The 14,682-nt window shown below is 44.5% G+C and overlaps 1 protein-coding gene across 3 annotated transcripts in view; it reads right to left on the bottom strand.

Annotated features, from left to right (window-relative positions):
* Positions 1 to 14,682, bottom strand: part of VPS8 (VPS8 subunit of CORVET complex) — a 230,249-nt gene that overhangs the window by 106,051 nt on the left and 109,516 nt on the right. For all 3 annotated transcript variants that reach the window (XM_032763623.2, XM_075068603.1, XM_075068604.1), the window contains exon 28: positions 186 to 305. In XM_032763623.2, the coding sequence (XP_032619514.1) occupies positions 186 to 305 (120 nt within the window). The remainder of the gene's footprint in view (positions 1 to 185; positions 306 to 14,682) is intronic.

Genomic DNA, 14,682 nt, shown 5'->3' with positions numbered 1-14,682 from the left:
CTTTTGTGGTGCCTTCTCCATGTTGTTTCTGAAATCACAACCATTGAGCCCCCAGACAATATCCCACCCACTATGTGGCAGGTAACAGATCTTCAGTACAGCCTGAACCTACAGTGCAATTTGCAATTTATCTGTGGAACTTGCATGTCAGAGATCTCCATATTAGCTGACAATGGAACATTTACCTGGTCAAAAAGGGTCCTGTTTACAAACAATGTATTGTTGGGCTTAGCCAGCTGCCGGGCAAGAAAGGTAAAAAGACAGCCAACTTGTGATGGGGTGAAATCAGAATTTTCCACCATAACCTTGTGAGCGAGAGAAAAAACAAACATGATTGATCCATTATGCAATCACCTTTGAAACACACAAAACAAGATGCAACAGCATGACACACTAGAAGTAACACTAGCTGCACCAGAGTGAACTGTGAGGTGTTTAGAGAGCAGCACAGCATCTTACAGGCTTTCAAAGTTGTGGTAACACAACTCTGCTTAGTGATCAAGCCTGCTACTTCCTTACATGCCCATTCAACATAACTTACTTCTCTGTCTTGGAGATAGTTTCATTCACAGTCACCCTTTTTGGTATTCTTTCCTGGATGGTTTTAAAAAGTAGCTTTGGCTCCCATTTCAGATTAGATCAGATGTCCCGATGACCCAGTTAGAAAGTAAGTGCAGTGACTAGCAGCATAAGAAAAGCTGGAAAAAAGGGCCTGGAACAGAGGGAGTACAGGGGAAGCCAGGTGGGGCTGCACTTACATGTACACCTCTACTCCAATATAATGCAATCCGATATAACTTTGGGAGGGCTTTGGGATGTATGGCCACTGGGAGGCATTCATGGACAGAGGACTGTTCTCTCGGGATGGATTGAGTAGGGAGGGAATTAGACTTCTAGGATGGAAGTTGGCGCAACTGATTAAGAGAGCTTTAAACTAGGAATTGGGGGGAGATGGTTGGGAGATGTCCAGGTAATCTCCATGCCGGATTTTAACACTGAGAGGGAAGAAAACAATGCAAAAAAAGGATACTGTCATGGGTAGGAGAATGGACATACGGAGGAAAGGTACTGTTGATACAATTCTAACAGGTGATACTGGTGGTAGAACATCTGGGCCTAATCAGGTAAAGAATGTGAGTGAAGCCAAACAGCAAGAATTAAGATGTTTGTACACCAATGCGAGGAGCCTAGGTAACAAAATGGAGGAACTAGAGTTACCAGTGCAGGAAGTGAAACTGGATATTATAAGGATAACAGAAACATGGTGGAAAAGTGGTCATGGCTGGAGTACAGGTATTGAAGGGTATGTGTTGTTTAGGAAAGACAGAAATAAAAGCAAAAGGTGGTGGAGTAGCATTGTATATCAAAGATGAGGTAGTCTGTAAAGAAATAAGAGATGGAATGGATAAGAGTCTGTCTGGGCAAAAATCACATTGGGGAAGAAACCTACCAGAGCCTCCCCTGAGATAGTGCTTGGGGTGTGCTATAGACCGTCGAGATCTGATTTGGATATGGATAGAGACCTTTTTAATGTTTTTAATGAAGTAAATACTAATGGGAATTATGTGATCATGAGAGACTTACTTCCCAGATATAGAATGGAGGACAAGTGCTAGGAATAATAATAGGGCTCAGATTTTCCTAGATGTAATAGTGATAGATTCCTTCACCAAGTATTTGCTGAACGAACAAGAGCAGATGCTATTTTAGATTTGGTTTGGGTGAGTAGTGAGGACCTCATAGAAGACATGGTTGTAGGGGACAACCTTGGTTCAAGCGATCATGAGCTAGTTCAGTTTAAACTAAATGGAAGGATAAACAAAAATAGATCTGTGGCTAGGGTTTTTGATTTCAAAAGGGCTAACTTTAAAGAGTTAAGGAAATCAGTCCAATCCACTTACCTAACTAAAGAACTTGGGGATCTAAAGGTGGAGGAAGCCTGGAATTACTTCAAGTCAAAGTTGCAGAAACTATCAGAAGCCTGCAACCCAAGAAAGGGAAAAAGATTCATAGGCAGGATTGGCTAAGCTGGGATGAGCAAGCCCTCTGAGAACGTGATTAAGAAAAGAGCAGAAAAGCCTACGAGGAGTAGAAGATGGGAGGGATTAGCAAGGAAAGCTACTATTGAGGGTCAGAACATGCAGGGATAAAGTGAGAAAGGCCAAAAAGCCATGTAGAGTTGGACCCTTGAAAAGAGGAATTAAAATCAACAGTAAAAAGGTTCTAGTAGCCACATAAATAAGAAGAAAAAAAAAGCGGGGACACTAAACAACTGAGGATGGAGTGGAGGTTTAGGATAATCGAAAGCATGGCCCAATATCTACAACAAATAGTTTGCCTGCAGTCTTAAAAGAGTTTAGGATAATGGTAGGAAGACAAAAAGGAACAAGGATATGGAGGTATGATATTACAACATCCGAGGGCAGAAGTCAAACTCAAACAGCTTAAATGGGATAAATCAGGGGGCCTATGAATAACTATCCAAGATATTCAAGGAACGCACATGAAATTGCAAGTGCCATTAGTAAAATTTTAATGACAACTGTAAACTCAAGGGTTGTAACATATGAACTGAAAATTCGCTAAACACAGTTCTTATTTTAAGAAAAAGAAAATAAAAAGTGATCCAGGCAATTAACAGGCCCCTGTTCTGTTAGGCATCTGTGTAATGCAGATCTTGGAAAAATTTTTGGAAGGAAAAAAGTAAGTCAAGGACATTGAGGTCAATGGTAATTGGGACAAAAACAATAACAACATGGTTTTACAAAACGTAGATTGTGCCAAACCAACCTGAATCTCCTTCTTTGAGAAGGTAACAGATTTTTTTTAGATAAGAGAAAATGCAGTGGACGTAATTTACCCTCGATTTCAGTAAGGCATCTGATAGTTCCACCATAAGGAATTATTAGCTAATATTGGAAAAAGATGGGAAATCAAAATATGAAAATTGAAAAGGTTGGATAAGGAACTGGTTAAAGGGAGTTACAACGGGTCGTACTGAAAGGTGAATTGTCAGGCTGGAGGGAGGTTACTAGTGGAAGTTCATCAGGGATCGGTTTTGGACCAATCTATTGAATCTTTTTAATTACTGACCTTGGCACAAAAAAGGGGGGAAATGTGCTATAAAGTTTGCCGATTGACAAAAAGCCTGGAAAGGGGTTGCCAATACAGAGAAAAGAGTGGGATATCCTACAAGGAAGATTTGGAATGACTTGTAAACTGGAGTAATAGTAATAAGATGAAATTTAATACCGTGAAAGTGGAAGGTCATGCATTTAGGGATTATAATAAGATTACTGGTATAAAGCTGGGAGGCAATCAGTTGAAGTAACAGAGGAGGAGAAGACCTTCGGAGTATCGTTTGATACAGATGACTATGACCTGCAAATATGATATGACTGTTGAAAAAGCTAATGTGGTCTGGGATGGCGATCAAGGTGGAGGTATTGCCAGTTGCGATAAAGATTAAGTACATTATAACAAGGCACTGGTGAGACCTCATCTGGAATACTGTGTGCAGCATCTTGGTCTCCCATGTTTAAGAAGGATGAATTCAAACTGGAACATTCAGAGAGGGCTACTAGAGATCCGAGAATGGAACCCATCATTTGAAAGGAGAACTCAGAGTTGGCTTGTTTAGCCTAAACCAAAAAGAAGACTGAGGGGAGATATGATTGCTCTCTATAAATAGAAGAGGAATAAAAATACCAAAGGGTAGGGATCGGAATTATTTAAGGCCATAATTTGGGGTAGGAAAGGAATTTTCCTCCAGGGGCACATTGGCAAAGCCCGGGGGGGGGGGGGGAGAATTATTGCCTTCTTCTGTACCATGGGGCACAGGTCACTTGCTGGAAGGTTCTCTGCACCTTAAAGTCTTTAAACCATGATTTGAGGACTTCAATAGCTCAGAAACACAGGTTTGATACGGAGTGGGTGGGTGAGATTTGTGGCCTGCATTGTGCAGAAGGTCAGACTAGATGATCATAGGATCTTTCTGACCTTAAAGTCTATGATTCTATTAATTCGGATATAATGCAGTAAAGCAGTGCTCCGGGGGCACGGGGCTGCACACTCCCGGGATCAAAGCAAGTTCGATATAACGTGGTTTTACCTATAACGCGGTAAGATTTTTTTGGCTCTTGAGGACAGCGTTATATCAGGGTAGAGGTGTAGCTGCTTGGGTATCTATTTATCTATCTATGGCTGGGTAAGGGAATTGTTGAATTAACAGGGAAGGCATACCCAGACATGGTTACCTGAAGAGATGAAGTAGATGACTGCCTACACTCACTACTATGGTAGAGGCACCTGACTAAAGGGAGATGGGATTGTGCTTGTGCTTATAATAATATATGGAGATATACTTATCTCAGAGCTGGAAAGGACCCTGAAAGGTAATCGAGTCCAGCCCCCTGCCTTCACTAGCAGGACCAAGTACTGATTTTGCCCCAGATCCCTAAGTGGCCCCCTCAAGGACTGAACTCACAACCCTGGGTTTAGCAGGCCAATGCTCAAAACACTGAGCTATCCCCCTTCAGAGGGTTTGAATCTGCACACATGCTCTGGTACTTTAAGGACTCTGAACAAGTTTGGCTGTCTGGAGCCCTCTAATAAAAAGGGGATATCTGTGTCTAGACTTTACTCTCTGGGGAAGGGACTACTACAGGAGAATCTGTGGCTATGTTCTGGAAAATGAGTTACTGAATGAACAGGAGGGTCTCATTGCCTGAGTATGTGAACAATGGGGTGCTGTTCCCAAGTGAGAATGCCCGTGAAGCAGCTGAATTAAGAGGAGCATGTTTTTAAGCCATGCTCCGTATCTAAGGAGCCCCCAGCCCAAAGATATTCAGCTTGAGTACCTAAAGCCTATAAACTGCAGCCCTTCAGGGAGACTTAAGGAAAAAAAAAATAATTTGATTATGAATTGTGGGTGCAATCCAGACTAGTGAGGGGTTGTCTCACTATCTGCCCAGTAATCCTGGGTGCCTCACAATGCTTTGCTGTTGTAGCCCCCAACCTGGGCTGTTCACAACCAGCCTACCAACATGCAAATCACAACCTGAATATCTCTGCATGCATGGCTGCAGCCCTGGTCCAGCAGCTGTGATCCCAGCCGCCTGCTAAGAGCATATCAATCACACACTGACTTCCATCAACCTTGGTTACAACCAGCGAGATGACCCCAACACACTCCAGTCCTGAATTTCCCCCAGATTTTGTGCCCTCAAGTGCCCAGCCCTCTCCTGAACAGGTTCTTTGCTCCTGTAAACAGACAAAACCCACATCACAGCTTATTAATTTAACGGGGGTAAATAAACTCTTCTTTTTAAGCACAGCACTGAGTTTGTTTATAATAAAATAAAGCAAATTTGTTAGTAATAGGACATAGGTTAAGTGATGCTAAGTAAAAGGGAGAAACATAGGGTACGCCCAGACTACCTGCCCTATCGGTGGGTAGCAATCGATTTCTTGGGGATCGATATATCACGTCTCATCTAGACGCAATATATCGATCCCCGAATGCGCTCCCTATCGACTTCGGAACTCCACCGGAGTGAGCGGCAGTAGCGGAGTCGATGGGGGAGCCACGGACATCGATCCCACACTTTGAGGACCAAAGGTAAATCGATCTAAGATACTTTGACTTCAGCTACACTATTCACGTAGCTGAAGTTGCGTATCTTAGATCGACACTCCCCCTAATGCAGACCAGCCTTTAGACAGGGTTACATGGAAGTAAAAATGAAACCTGAATCTAAAAATTTAGAACTTAATCTAGCAAAATACAGGCTTTGCTCAAGATAATCTTTGTGCAAATAGTGTGTAGGGTGTGAACATAGGGGTGTTTAGCGTCAGAGTTTCCTGAGCTGTGCTATATGATTGTTAAACTGAGGTGTTTGAATCAGCCTCACCAATACAGGAGGAAGGAGCCGTTGCCTCCCCAACTGCCTCCCACTTCTTCCTAGCAGCCCCAGTGAGCCAGGAGCATTCTGCACAGCTGTTTTGCATTCCTTGTTGCAGCCACTCAACAGCTCGCATACTGGCTGTTTGCTGAGTCAGAGGAGGGGGAAGCAACACTGATTGCTCCATTTCCAGCTTCTCTGCTGAGTTTTGGGAGCCCCAAAGAGAGCGCTTAGCAAAGGATGACTCCCCACCCTAAGCAGCCACCAAGGGCAGCCCAGCAAAAGGGGAAGATGAGAAGCTGAGAAACAACAAGCCTTAGGGCTAACATATGCCAGTCAAGGACAGCCAGAAGGCAGCACACAGACTCCCTGCCCCTTCATACCTCTGCACAGGAGGAAAGCATGGGTGCTATGCCAGCTCCAGGCTTACTGGGGATAAGGGGACTTGCGGGAGGGTGACTATGTCTATGCTTGGGTGTCTGGACTCAACTGTGCCCAAGCTTTGGTACCTGGGAGAAAACACTGAGTGAAGCAGGAGAGCCTATCTTAATACTAAAATGAGTGAAGAACCCAGGATAAGGATGAGTCCATAAAGGTCATCTTAAGCAGTGTAAGGTAGATAGGGGTCAGTAATCATGTTAATCATGGAACAGCACTGTGTTATGTTTCAAGGGTAAATCAATATCATCTCCCTTTTGCTTATGTCTCATTATCTATAAAAGGATTTGTGGAGGTTACTGTATGAAATAAAATGTTACCTAATAACTAAAATATTTCTCTAGTCAAACTAGATCACTAAAAGGGAGCTTTCCTCTTTCACAAATTCATAAGGAAACTGTGCTAGTTGTTTCTCAAGCTGAGGACTCGTTATACTAAGCATAAAAAAAGCTTAGGTTTGCTGAACCCGAGTTAAGGTTTATGGTCCTAGTATTAATAAATACTTATCAGTATCACCTTTCATCAGATTTTCCACTCCATTTCTGCCATCTACAGACTGGATGTAATCATGGTCTCTAAAAATGTTATCACTTACGCACTGGCAGCAGACACAATCACAAGAAAAAGGTCAATCAAAATCCAAACAACGAAAAACACATTTGCTATTGTCTGCCTGTCCACAGCTGGCAGCAACATTGTTCTGAACTCATCAGTGAAGCACAGTAGCGACAGCCTGCAAGGCAGTGTAAACTAAAGCACAGAAGCAGCCCACTGTCATTAGCTGGAAGGGAGGATTTAAAGAAAGTTTTTACTCCCAGCTCTTCCCCCATATCCTTTCAAAGAAGCTTGGGCAGAAATTCACTTTTTTGCTGAGGAACTGGAGCTCTTCAAAAAGGTTGTTTTTTAAATATCAAGAGTGTACTTTCATCTTTTTGAGAACGAAGGCAATGAGAAGTTTTTTTGCTGTCACTAGAATACCTACAAAATTTGTGGAGGTTATATCCATGTGCTAAAAACATTTATCACATACCTATGGCCTCATTGTCTATCCATTCATCCATCTTCAGAGATTCTAGTCTGCATTCCAGCCCCCTGAGCAATCTCAAACAGCCAGCATTTACAACCCCCCGCAATAGCAGGTTCTGGATCATGTTTAGGGAGCTCACACACTTGTGGCAGGAGTGGTGAGGGAGGAGAAAGAACTAGGGAAGGAATGGCCATCACATATGCTCTCTTGACTTTTTCTTTTGCTGACGTGATTGCATTAGGAAGATTTTTTTTTTGGAGGGAACCATATAAATGATGCATCAAATTTGTCTGTTTATTAGAGTTCTCACCCCCTTTGGAGTCAGCGGGGGAGTACTAAGGAACCTGCTCCCCGCGGGGGGGGGGGGGGGGAACAGGTACTTGGAATGCTGGTCTTGCTTGCTAAAAGGGTATGTCTTTTGGAAGTAGCTGTGATAACCGAGACCTTCTTCCCCTTTATCTGTACTTAGGGGGACATTTTCAATTCTCTAGTGAAATCTGGCAGTTCTTCAGACAGTTAAAACCTGTGTGTGAAGAAATTTGCAACTTATCACCCAAAGATTCATGAGAAAGTCAGTTGATTCTTGATTGAGTCTTTGTGTCTGAGTTAAGGCAATAGGCAATTCCCTCACACTGCGGGAGGCCCCAGACACCTGTGTGTGCTGTGAGTTCAAAAATGACAGAGTGCCAGGGTCACAGAGATGGAACAGAACAAGTTGAACTTGCAAGTCTTGTAGTTGCTTGTTGAGGGGCTCTGGCAATTCCTGTTCTGCCAGGAAAGGTAAGTGGCATTATAATCTGCGCCACATGCGAGGAAGGGATTCTCCCCTTGCATATTTTCTCTCAAATTCCATCAAATTACAGGAAAGGAGATCTGTTGTTATATGAAGTATTCTGAGAAAGTCTCCTAAAGCTGCTCTTCTCCAGTAAGCCTAAGGAGCTTAACTCATACAGTCCTGTGGAGGCAGAGAAATCCAACATGATCCTGGAGGCAGGACTGAGGCACTGTCACTATGACTGACTTTCAAAATTTTACCTCCCATTGTCTCATGACACATGGCAAAGCCTTTTAGTGAAGATTGGTGGATGTGACTCAGGCTTGAGAGTCAACAGTTCTTATCCTTTCATTTCAATGAATCATTTAATTAGTGAAAGAACGAATTTAATATCAAAGGATTTAAAAGCTGTGGAAACACTGGAACCTTTGGATACTGGCCACTATTCTCCTAATTTGCCTTTCCCTCGCTCCCTGGACGAGCAGCTATTTACCTTCTCGGGATACCAGCCAACAGCACAAAAGCAGCTCCCATCTTGAGTGACTGGCACAGGAACAGCTAACATGCTGCCTAGCCACTTGCCTCACAGGGGGTCTCTTTGTGACACTCTTCCTTCTCCATTGCATTTTCTTTTGCTCCAGGTCCAGTCCCTCCCACCCACTTCTCCTCTTCTCCCCAAACACGGACATGGCTCTAGCTCTCAAATTATTTACATTTATATGAAACAGCTCATCCCCTTCACTACTGCTTTCCATAGCAAGGCAGATTTCCATCCAAAACATGTTAACAATGCTAACGTTTACAACAGCGGATGGACCCAGAGTACCTCAGTCAAATGGTGCCTCAGTTGAGGAACCAGTGAAAAAGGTTACACACCTGTAACTGAAGGTTGTTAGACATGTGTGATCCTGATCTGTATTACCCATGTGTCCAGAGCCTGAAAATTTGAAAATAGTGTCCGCTGGTCCACACCTGTGCCCTGGCTCACCTCATGCCTCCATCCAAGGGAATAAAAGGGGAGGGCAGACCGACTACCTGTCCAGTTCCTTCTCAACTGTGAATCAGATAAGATCCAAAGCAGATCAGGGGGAAGGACAGCTCAGTGGTTTAAGCATTGGCCTGCTAAACCCAGGGTTGTGAACTCAATCCTTGAGGGGGCCATTTAGGGATCTGGGGCAAAAATCTGTCTGAGGATTGGTCCTTCTTTGAGCAGGGGGTTGGATTAGATGACTTCCTGAGGTCCCTTCCAATCCTGATATTCTATTAATCTATTCTATAAGAGAGGAAGGAAGGCAGAAAGTGGAATACAGACAGGGATCACACATCTCAAAGAACTTCCAGTTATAGGTAAGTAACCTCCGCAGCCCTATTGTATTCCACTATGGGTGATTGACAAGCAGTACATAAGTAGGAGAGTACAAGGAGGTAGATGGTAGGGCTGAGCGGAGTACCAACATCCCAAAGGCAGCATCAGCAGAAAATCCCTGCACCAGGGCAAAATGTCTTGCAAACGTGTGAACGGAGCTCCATATGGTCACTTTACAGATGTCCAGGAAGGGTACCTCCTGAAGAGATGTCATAACTGTCACCTGTGTTCTGGTGGAATGAGCTCTTACGCTATGGGGAGGAAGGTTCGATAGCTGATAGAGTAGAATGCAGCCAGAAATCCATTTGGAGATTCTCTGGAGAAGGCATGCCCTCTGAGTCTTTCTGCTGTAGTCTAACTGATTGCCTAATTGGTTTTGTTCTGTGCAGGTAAAAGGCCAAGGCCCGTCGTACATCAAGGGACCGGAGTCTTTGTTCCTCTGCGAAAGTGTGCGGTTTAGGGAAGAACATAAGTAAGTGAATCAATTGGTTAAAGTGAAATTCAGAAACTACTTTAGGGGTGAATTGGTGTTTAGATATAGAGAAACCTTATATCCTTATGGAATATATTGTGTACAGAGAACCTGCTATCATCGCTCCAAGTTGGCCAACCCTTCTATCTGAGGTGATGGCTACAAGGAAAGTGACCTTCATGTAAAGGAGAGACATGGAGCAAGATGCTGAAGGATCAAAAGGGAGTCTTGTGAATACTGAAAAACTAGGTAGTGGTCCCACTGGGGAGTAAGAAGCTGAATAGATGGGAATGTTCTTACTAGGGCCTTTCTAGAATCTATTGGTCAGTGGATGTGCGAAGACCAAGTAGCCCTGGTAAGGTGGATGGTATGCACTGATTGCCACCAAGTTGACTCACAAGAAGCAGTTGGGCAAACCTGAGCTCTTCAAAGACAGGCCATAGACCAAGATGAGAGGAATAGCTATAGTTCCTGGGAAACTGTCTCTGATGTGTCCAAGAAAAGCACTTCCATTTTACTAGAAAATAATTTTCTAGCAGAGTCTTTTCTACTATCAGAGATGTCTTCTCAAATAGCTGTGGAACATGAATGTTCTAAGGATAACCCCCATCCAAACACCAAGCCCTGAGGTAGAACAGACACAGATCGGGTGCCCGATCTGGCCATTCCACTGAGTCAGGAGCTCAAAAAACCCTGGGAAGATGATTGGTGGTAAGGGTGACATGCATAGAAGGTTGGGAAACCAGAACTGTCTGGGCTAGTAAGGGACGAACAAGATGACTCATGCTCTATCGTGCCAGATTTTGCACAGAACTCGAGGCAGGAGGGGTAGCAGAGGGAAGGCATAATTGAGCTGGTCTGACCAAGAAGAAGCAGAGCACCATTGTGGGCATGGCAACCTACGGCTTCGCTGGAACAATGTGGGGTGCATTTGCCATTTGCTTGAAAGGCGAGCAGATCCCTAGTTAGGGTCCCCCATAGAGTGAAAATATCATGCTGTATCAAGTCACGGAGCTTCTGCTCATTGTTGACTGTGCCGTGCCTGCTGAAGGAGTCTACAAGCACATTTTTTGCTTCCCCAGAAGCTAGATTGTTGATAGTGTAGTGGCAATCAAACCACCCGAGTTTCACAAACTGATTGCTTCTGCATATGAGGCAGCAGATCTCACCACTTCCCTGCTTATTGATGTAGGAGACAGTCGTAATGCTGTCTGATATTATAAGGACATGTTGAGTGTGGATGAATGGAAGAAAGGACTTGCATGCTTTCTGGACTTCTAGCAACTCCACGATATTGATGTGCATCCTGGACTCTTATGATGTTGAGGTACATAGTGCTGCACTGCTGTTCATGTGGGCTACCCATCTGAATATGGATGCATCTAATAATGGTCCTGTCCAGAGAGGGAAAAAGAAAGTGGATGCGCATGCACACTGGATGAAGATTTGTCCACCATAGCAGGGAAGATGCTATGCTGGCCAGAACTGTTACCATGAGATTCATGGAATGGCGGTTTGGAGAGCATACTGACTGCAGCCACATTTGAAGGCAAACAGGGTGATGTACATGCACAGAGTCATATGAGCTAGGAGAGACAGACATGACTATCAGTACTCAAAAGTTGTTTGTGATGTGAACTATAATACGGTTCATGGCTTCACTAATGAAGAGAGCTATTCTATTGGGTCCAGATGTATGGAGGATATCTAAGACTTTGTGCTCTCCAGAAACTTTGCAAAGGTGGTCTTGGAATTGTCGGAAGTCACGGGGGGGCGGGGGGGCAGGGAGGGGAGGGATGTAGAATTCACCACTTCATTTGGGGATGAAGATGGCAGTCTTACTGGTTTCAGCTGAACCACCAGGTCCGGAGCATGTTCCTCCTTCTTCCTGGGATCCAGAGGCAGATCTGAACTTCCCCTTAGAGAGGAGGCAAGGGATGACTTCCTTGAAGACTGGACCAACTCTGTAGGAGGGGTTTCTGATCCCCATGCCCAATATAGCCAGTAGGAGAGATGAGATGTTACATGAGGCCAAGGCTGATCCCAAACCACTGCAGGTCTTTTGGGTGGTGGAGGATGCGTAGGGTAGGGAAAAAAGTTTCACTGAGGGGTTTGGAATCTCCCAGTGAGAAGGCTGATCCCAGTTCCCGTGGCAGTACCTTTGGTGCCATTGGAGGGGAGATGCATTCTGCGTATGAGATGAGTGATAAACTCCTTCTAGCGGTTGATTCCCTCAGAGGTGATATCTTCCTGGAGATGGAGGGGCCCAATGGAGGAGAAGATTCTGCATCCAGGAAAGTGAAAATATCTTGTGGGGGCAGCAACGGATTCAGATCTTCTTGGTGTGAGAAGGGTTCTATTTGTTCGAGCCGCCAGAGCTATGGCCAGCCAGGACAGCAGTACCTGGAGCTGACAGCCATCTGACTTCATTGGTGCCAATGGATCCTGAGGTTTGGGAGGTGTCAAGGATGACAGTACCAACGGAACATGGTACAGTACTGATGGAGCCCAATGCTTACGGGCTTTCTTGTCATGCCTCTGAGATTTAGGATGTCCTAAGTCCTCCAAGGCCTAACTGATAGACTTGCTCAGAGCTGAATCGGACTTCTCTGAAGTAGGTTTATAGGAAGACTGTCTCATGTTTATGAGAGTGTGTCCTAGTTTCCTGACAAGATCCCACCATTGGGTATATCCCGCACCAGAGTCAGACTTCACAGCATACAGGGGGCGTTCCCAGGCCTGGGTCTGGCCTTCTCCAGGAGGTATTTGTGGAGACTAAGTTCCTGCCTTTCTTGGGTATGGCTGGGGAATGATCATCATATACTGCACCTCGCTTCAATGAGGGCTTCCCCAAGGCAGTATAAGCAGTGCTGCTGGTCATTGCTGACCAAGAAGGATTGCAGGCAAGAAATGCAGTTTGAAGCCTGTAGTCCTGGAACCTGAATGGAGGTGAGGTGGTCTCCCCCAAGAGACTAATGTAAATATTAACAGATCTACAAAACACTAAACTGTAAAAATTATTTAAAAATGTTAGAACTATTTACAAATTAGATAATTCTTATTTTGTAGGATGAAGCCTAAGCTGTGGACACTGAACATTCCAATCTGGACCATGAGCCAGTTAAAAGGAACTGAACAGGTGATTGGTCCACCCTACTTTTATCCCCTCAGACAGACGCACAAGGCGAGCCAGGGCACATGCACAACCCAAGAGACACGATATTGGGATGGTGCCAAATTATTATTATGAATGACTGATTGATATGAATGAATGTGGTGAACATAAGTTTGGTATGGCTTGATACATCTGAATTTGCTAGAGGATTCTGGGATCATGGCTCTCTTAGCATCAGACAGTTGGTATCGAAATTAACAGAGTGATTAGAGGCTCCATCTGTGTGTGCTTCAACATAGAACTTCAGTCATATCAGCTGGGGCCAGCTCACCAAGTAAAGAAAACGCAAAAACACACCATCAGAGAGCTTGGCACAGGCTGACTTGGATCAAAAAGAGAAAGTTACTAACCTTGCAGTAACTGAAGTTCTTCGAGATGTCTCCTCCTGTGGATGCTCCACTCTAAGTGATGGTGTGTCCCAGCGCCACTGATCAGAGATTTTTGGTAGCAGTGCCTGGTCGAAACGCATGCACTCAGTTGGTATCTCCCATCTCATTGGAATCTTCCTGAGTGCATGCATCCCGCACTCTCCTCAGTGGACACACAGGGACACACATCTCAAAGAACTTCAGTGAGTAACTTTCTCTTCTTCTTCAAGTGCTGTCTCTGTGGGTACTCCACTCAAGGTGAATGTGTAGCAGTACCCACTATGGTTGGTGGGACTTGGAGATGCGGCAGTGAATGCTGTAGATAGTACTGTATGGCCTACTATGGTGTTTGCTGTGGTGTCTTGTGTCAGAGCATAGTGTTTTGCAAACTTGCATTCAGATGACCATGTAGCCGCTTTGCAGATGTCAGGAATGGGAACATTGTGTAGGAAGGCAACGGATGCTGATATAGCTCGAGTGGAATGAGTTCTAATGCCTTCGGGCAGTTGAAGATTTTGTGTGCAGTAACAGGATCTGATGCAGCCAGAGATCCACTTGGAAAGAAGTTGTTTAGAGATAGCCATACCTTTCAATCTTTCGGTAATGGAAACAGAGTCATGGGGACTTACGAAATGGTTTAGTCCTGTCTAAATAAAAGGCGATTGCTTGCCTGATGTCGAGAGTATGCAGGGTTGCCTCTTGAGGAGTCTTGTGAGGTTTGGAATAGAAAGTAGGTAAGTATATAGGTTGGTTGAGGTTGAAGGTAGATACCACCTTAGGAAGAAATTTAGGGTGTGGTCTCAAAGTGACTTTGTCTTTGGAGAAGATTGTGTAGGAAGGGTGAGCCATCAGGGCGTTGATTTTGCCTACTCTCCTTGACAATGTTATGCCAACTAAGAAAGCCACCTTCATGGACATATGGAGATGAGAGGAGGTAGCCAAGGGCTCGAATGGAGGTTTCAGGAGAGTGTGTAGAACAAGGTTAAGATTCCATGCAGCCGCCATTGGGTAAATTTCAGGGTAGAGATTTTGCAGGCCCATAAGAAAGTGTTTTATGGTGAGGTGGGTAAAGAGTGAATAACGCTCTAATAGGTCATGGAAGGTGCTAAGCGCCACCAGGTGCACTTTGATGGAGCTGAGTTAAAGTCCGTCCTGTTT

Source organism: Chelonoidis abingdonii, chromosome 8 (genome assembly GCF_003597395.2).
Source record: "Chelonoidis abingdonii isolate Lonesome George chromosome 8, CheloAbing_2.0, whole genome shotgun sequence".
Classification (NCBI taxonomy): Eukaryota; Metazoa; Chordata; order Testudines; family Testudinidae; genus Chelonoidis; species Chelonoidis abingdonii.
The sequence above is the reverse complement of the archived record's forward strand: the minus strand, read 5'-3'. Positions and strand labels throughout refer to the sequence as shown.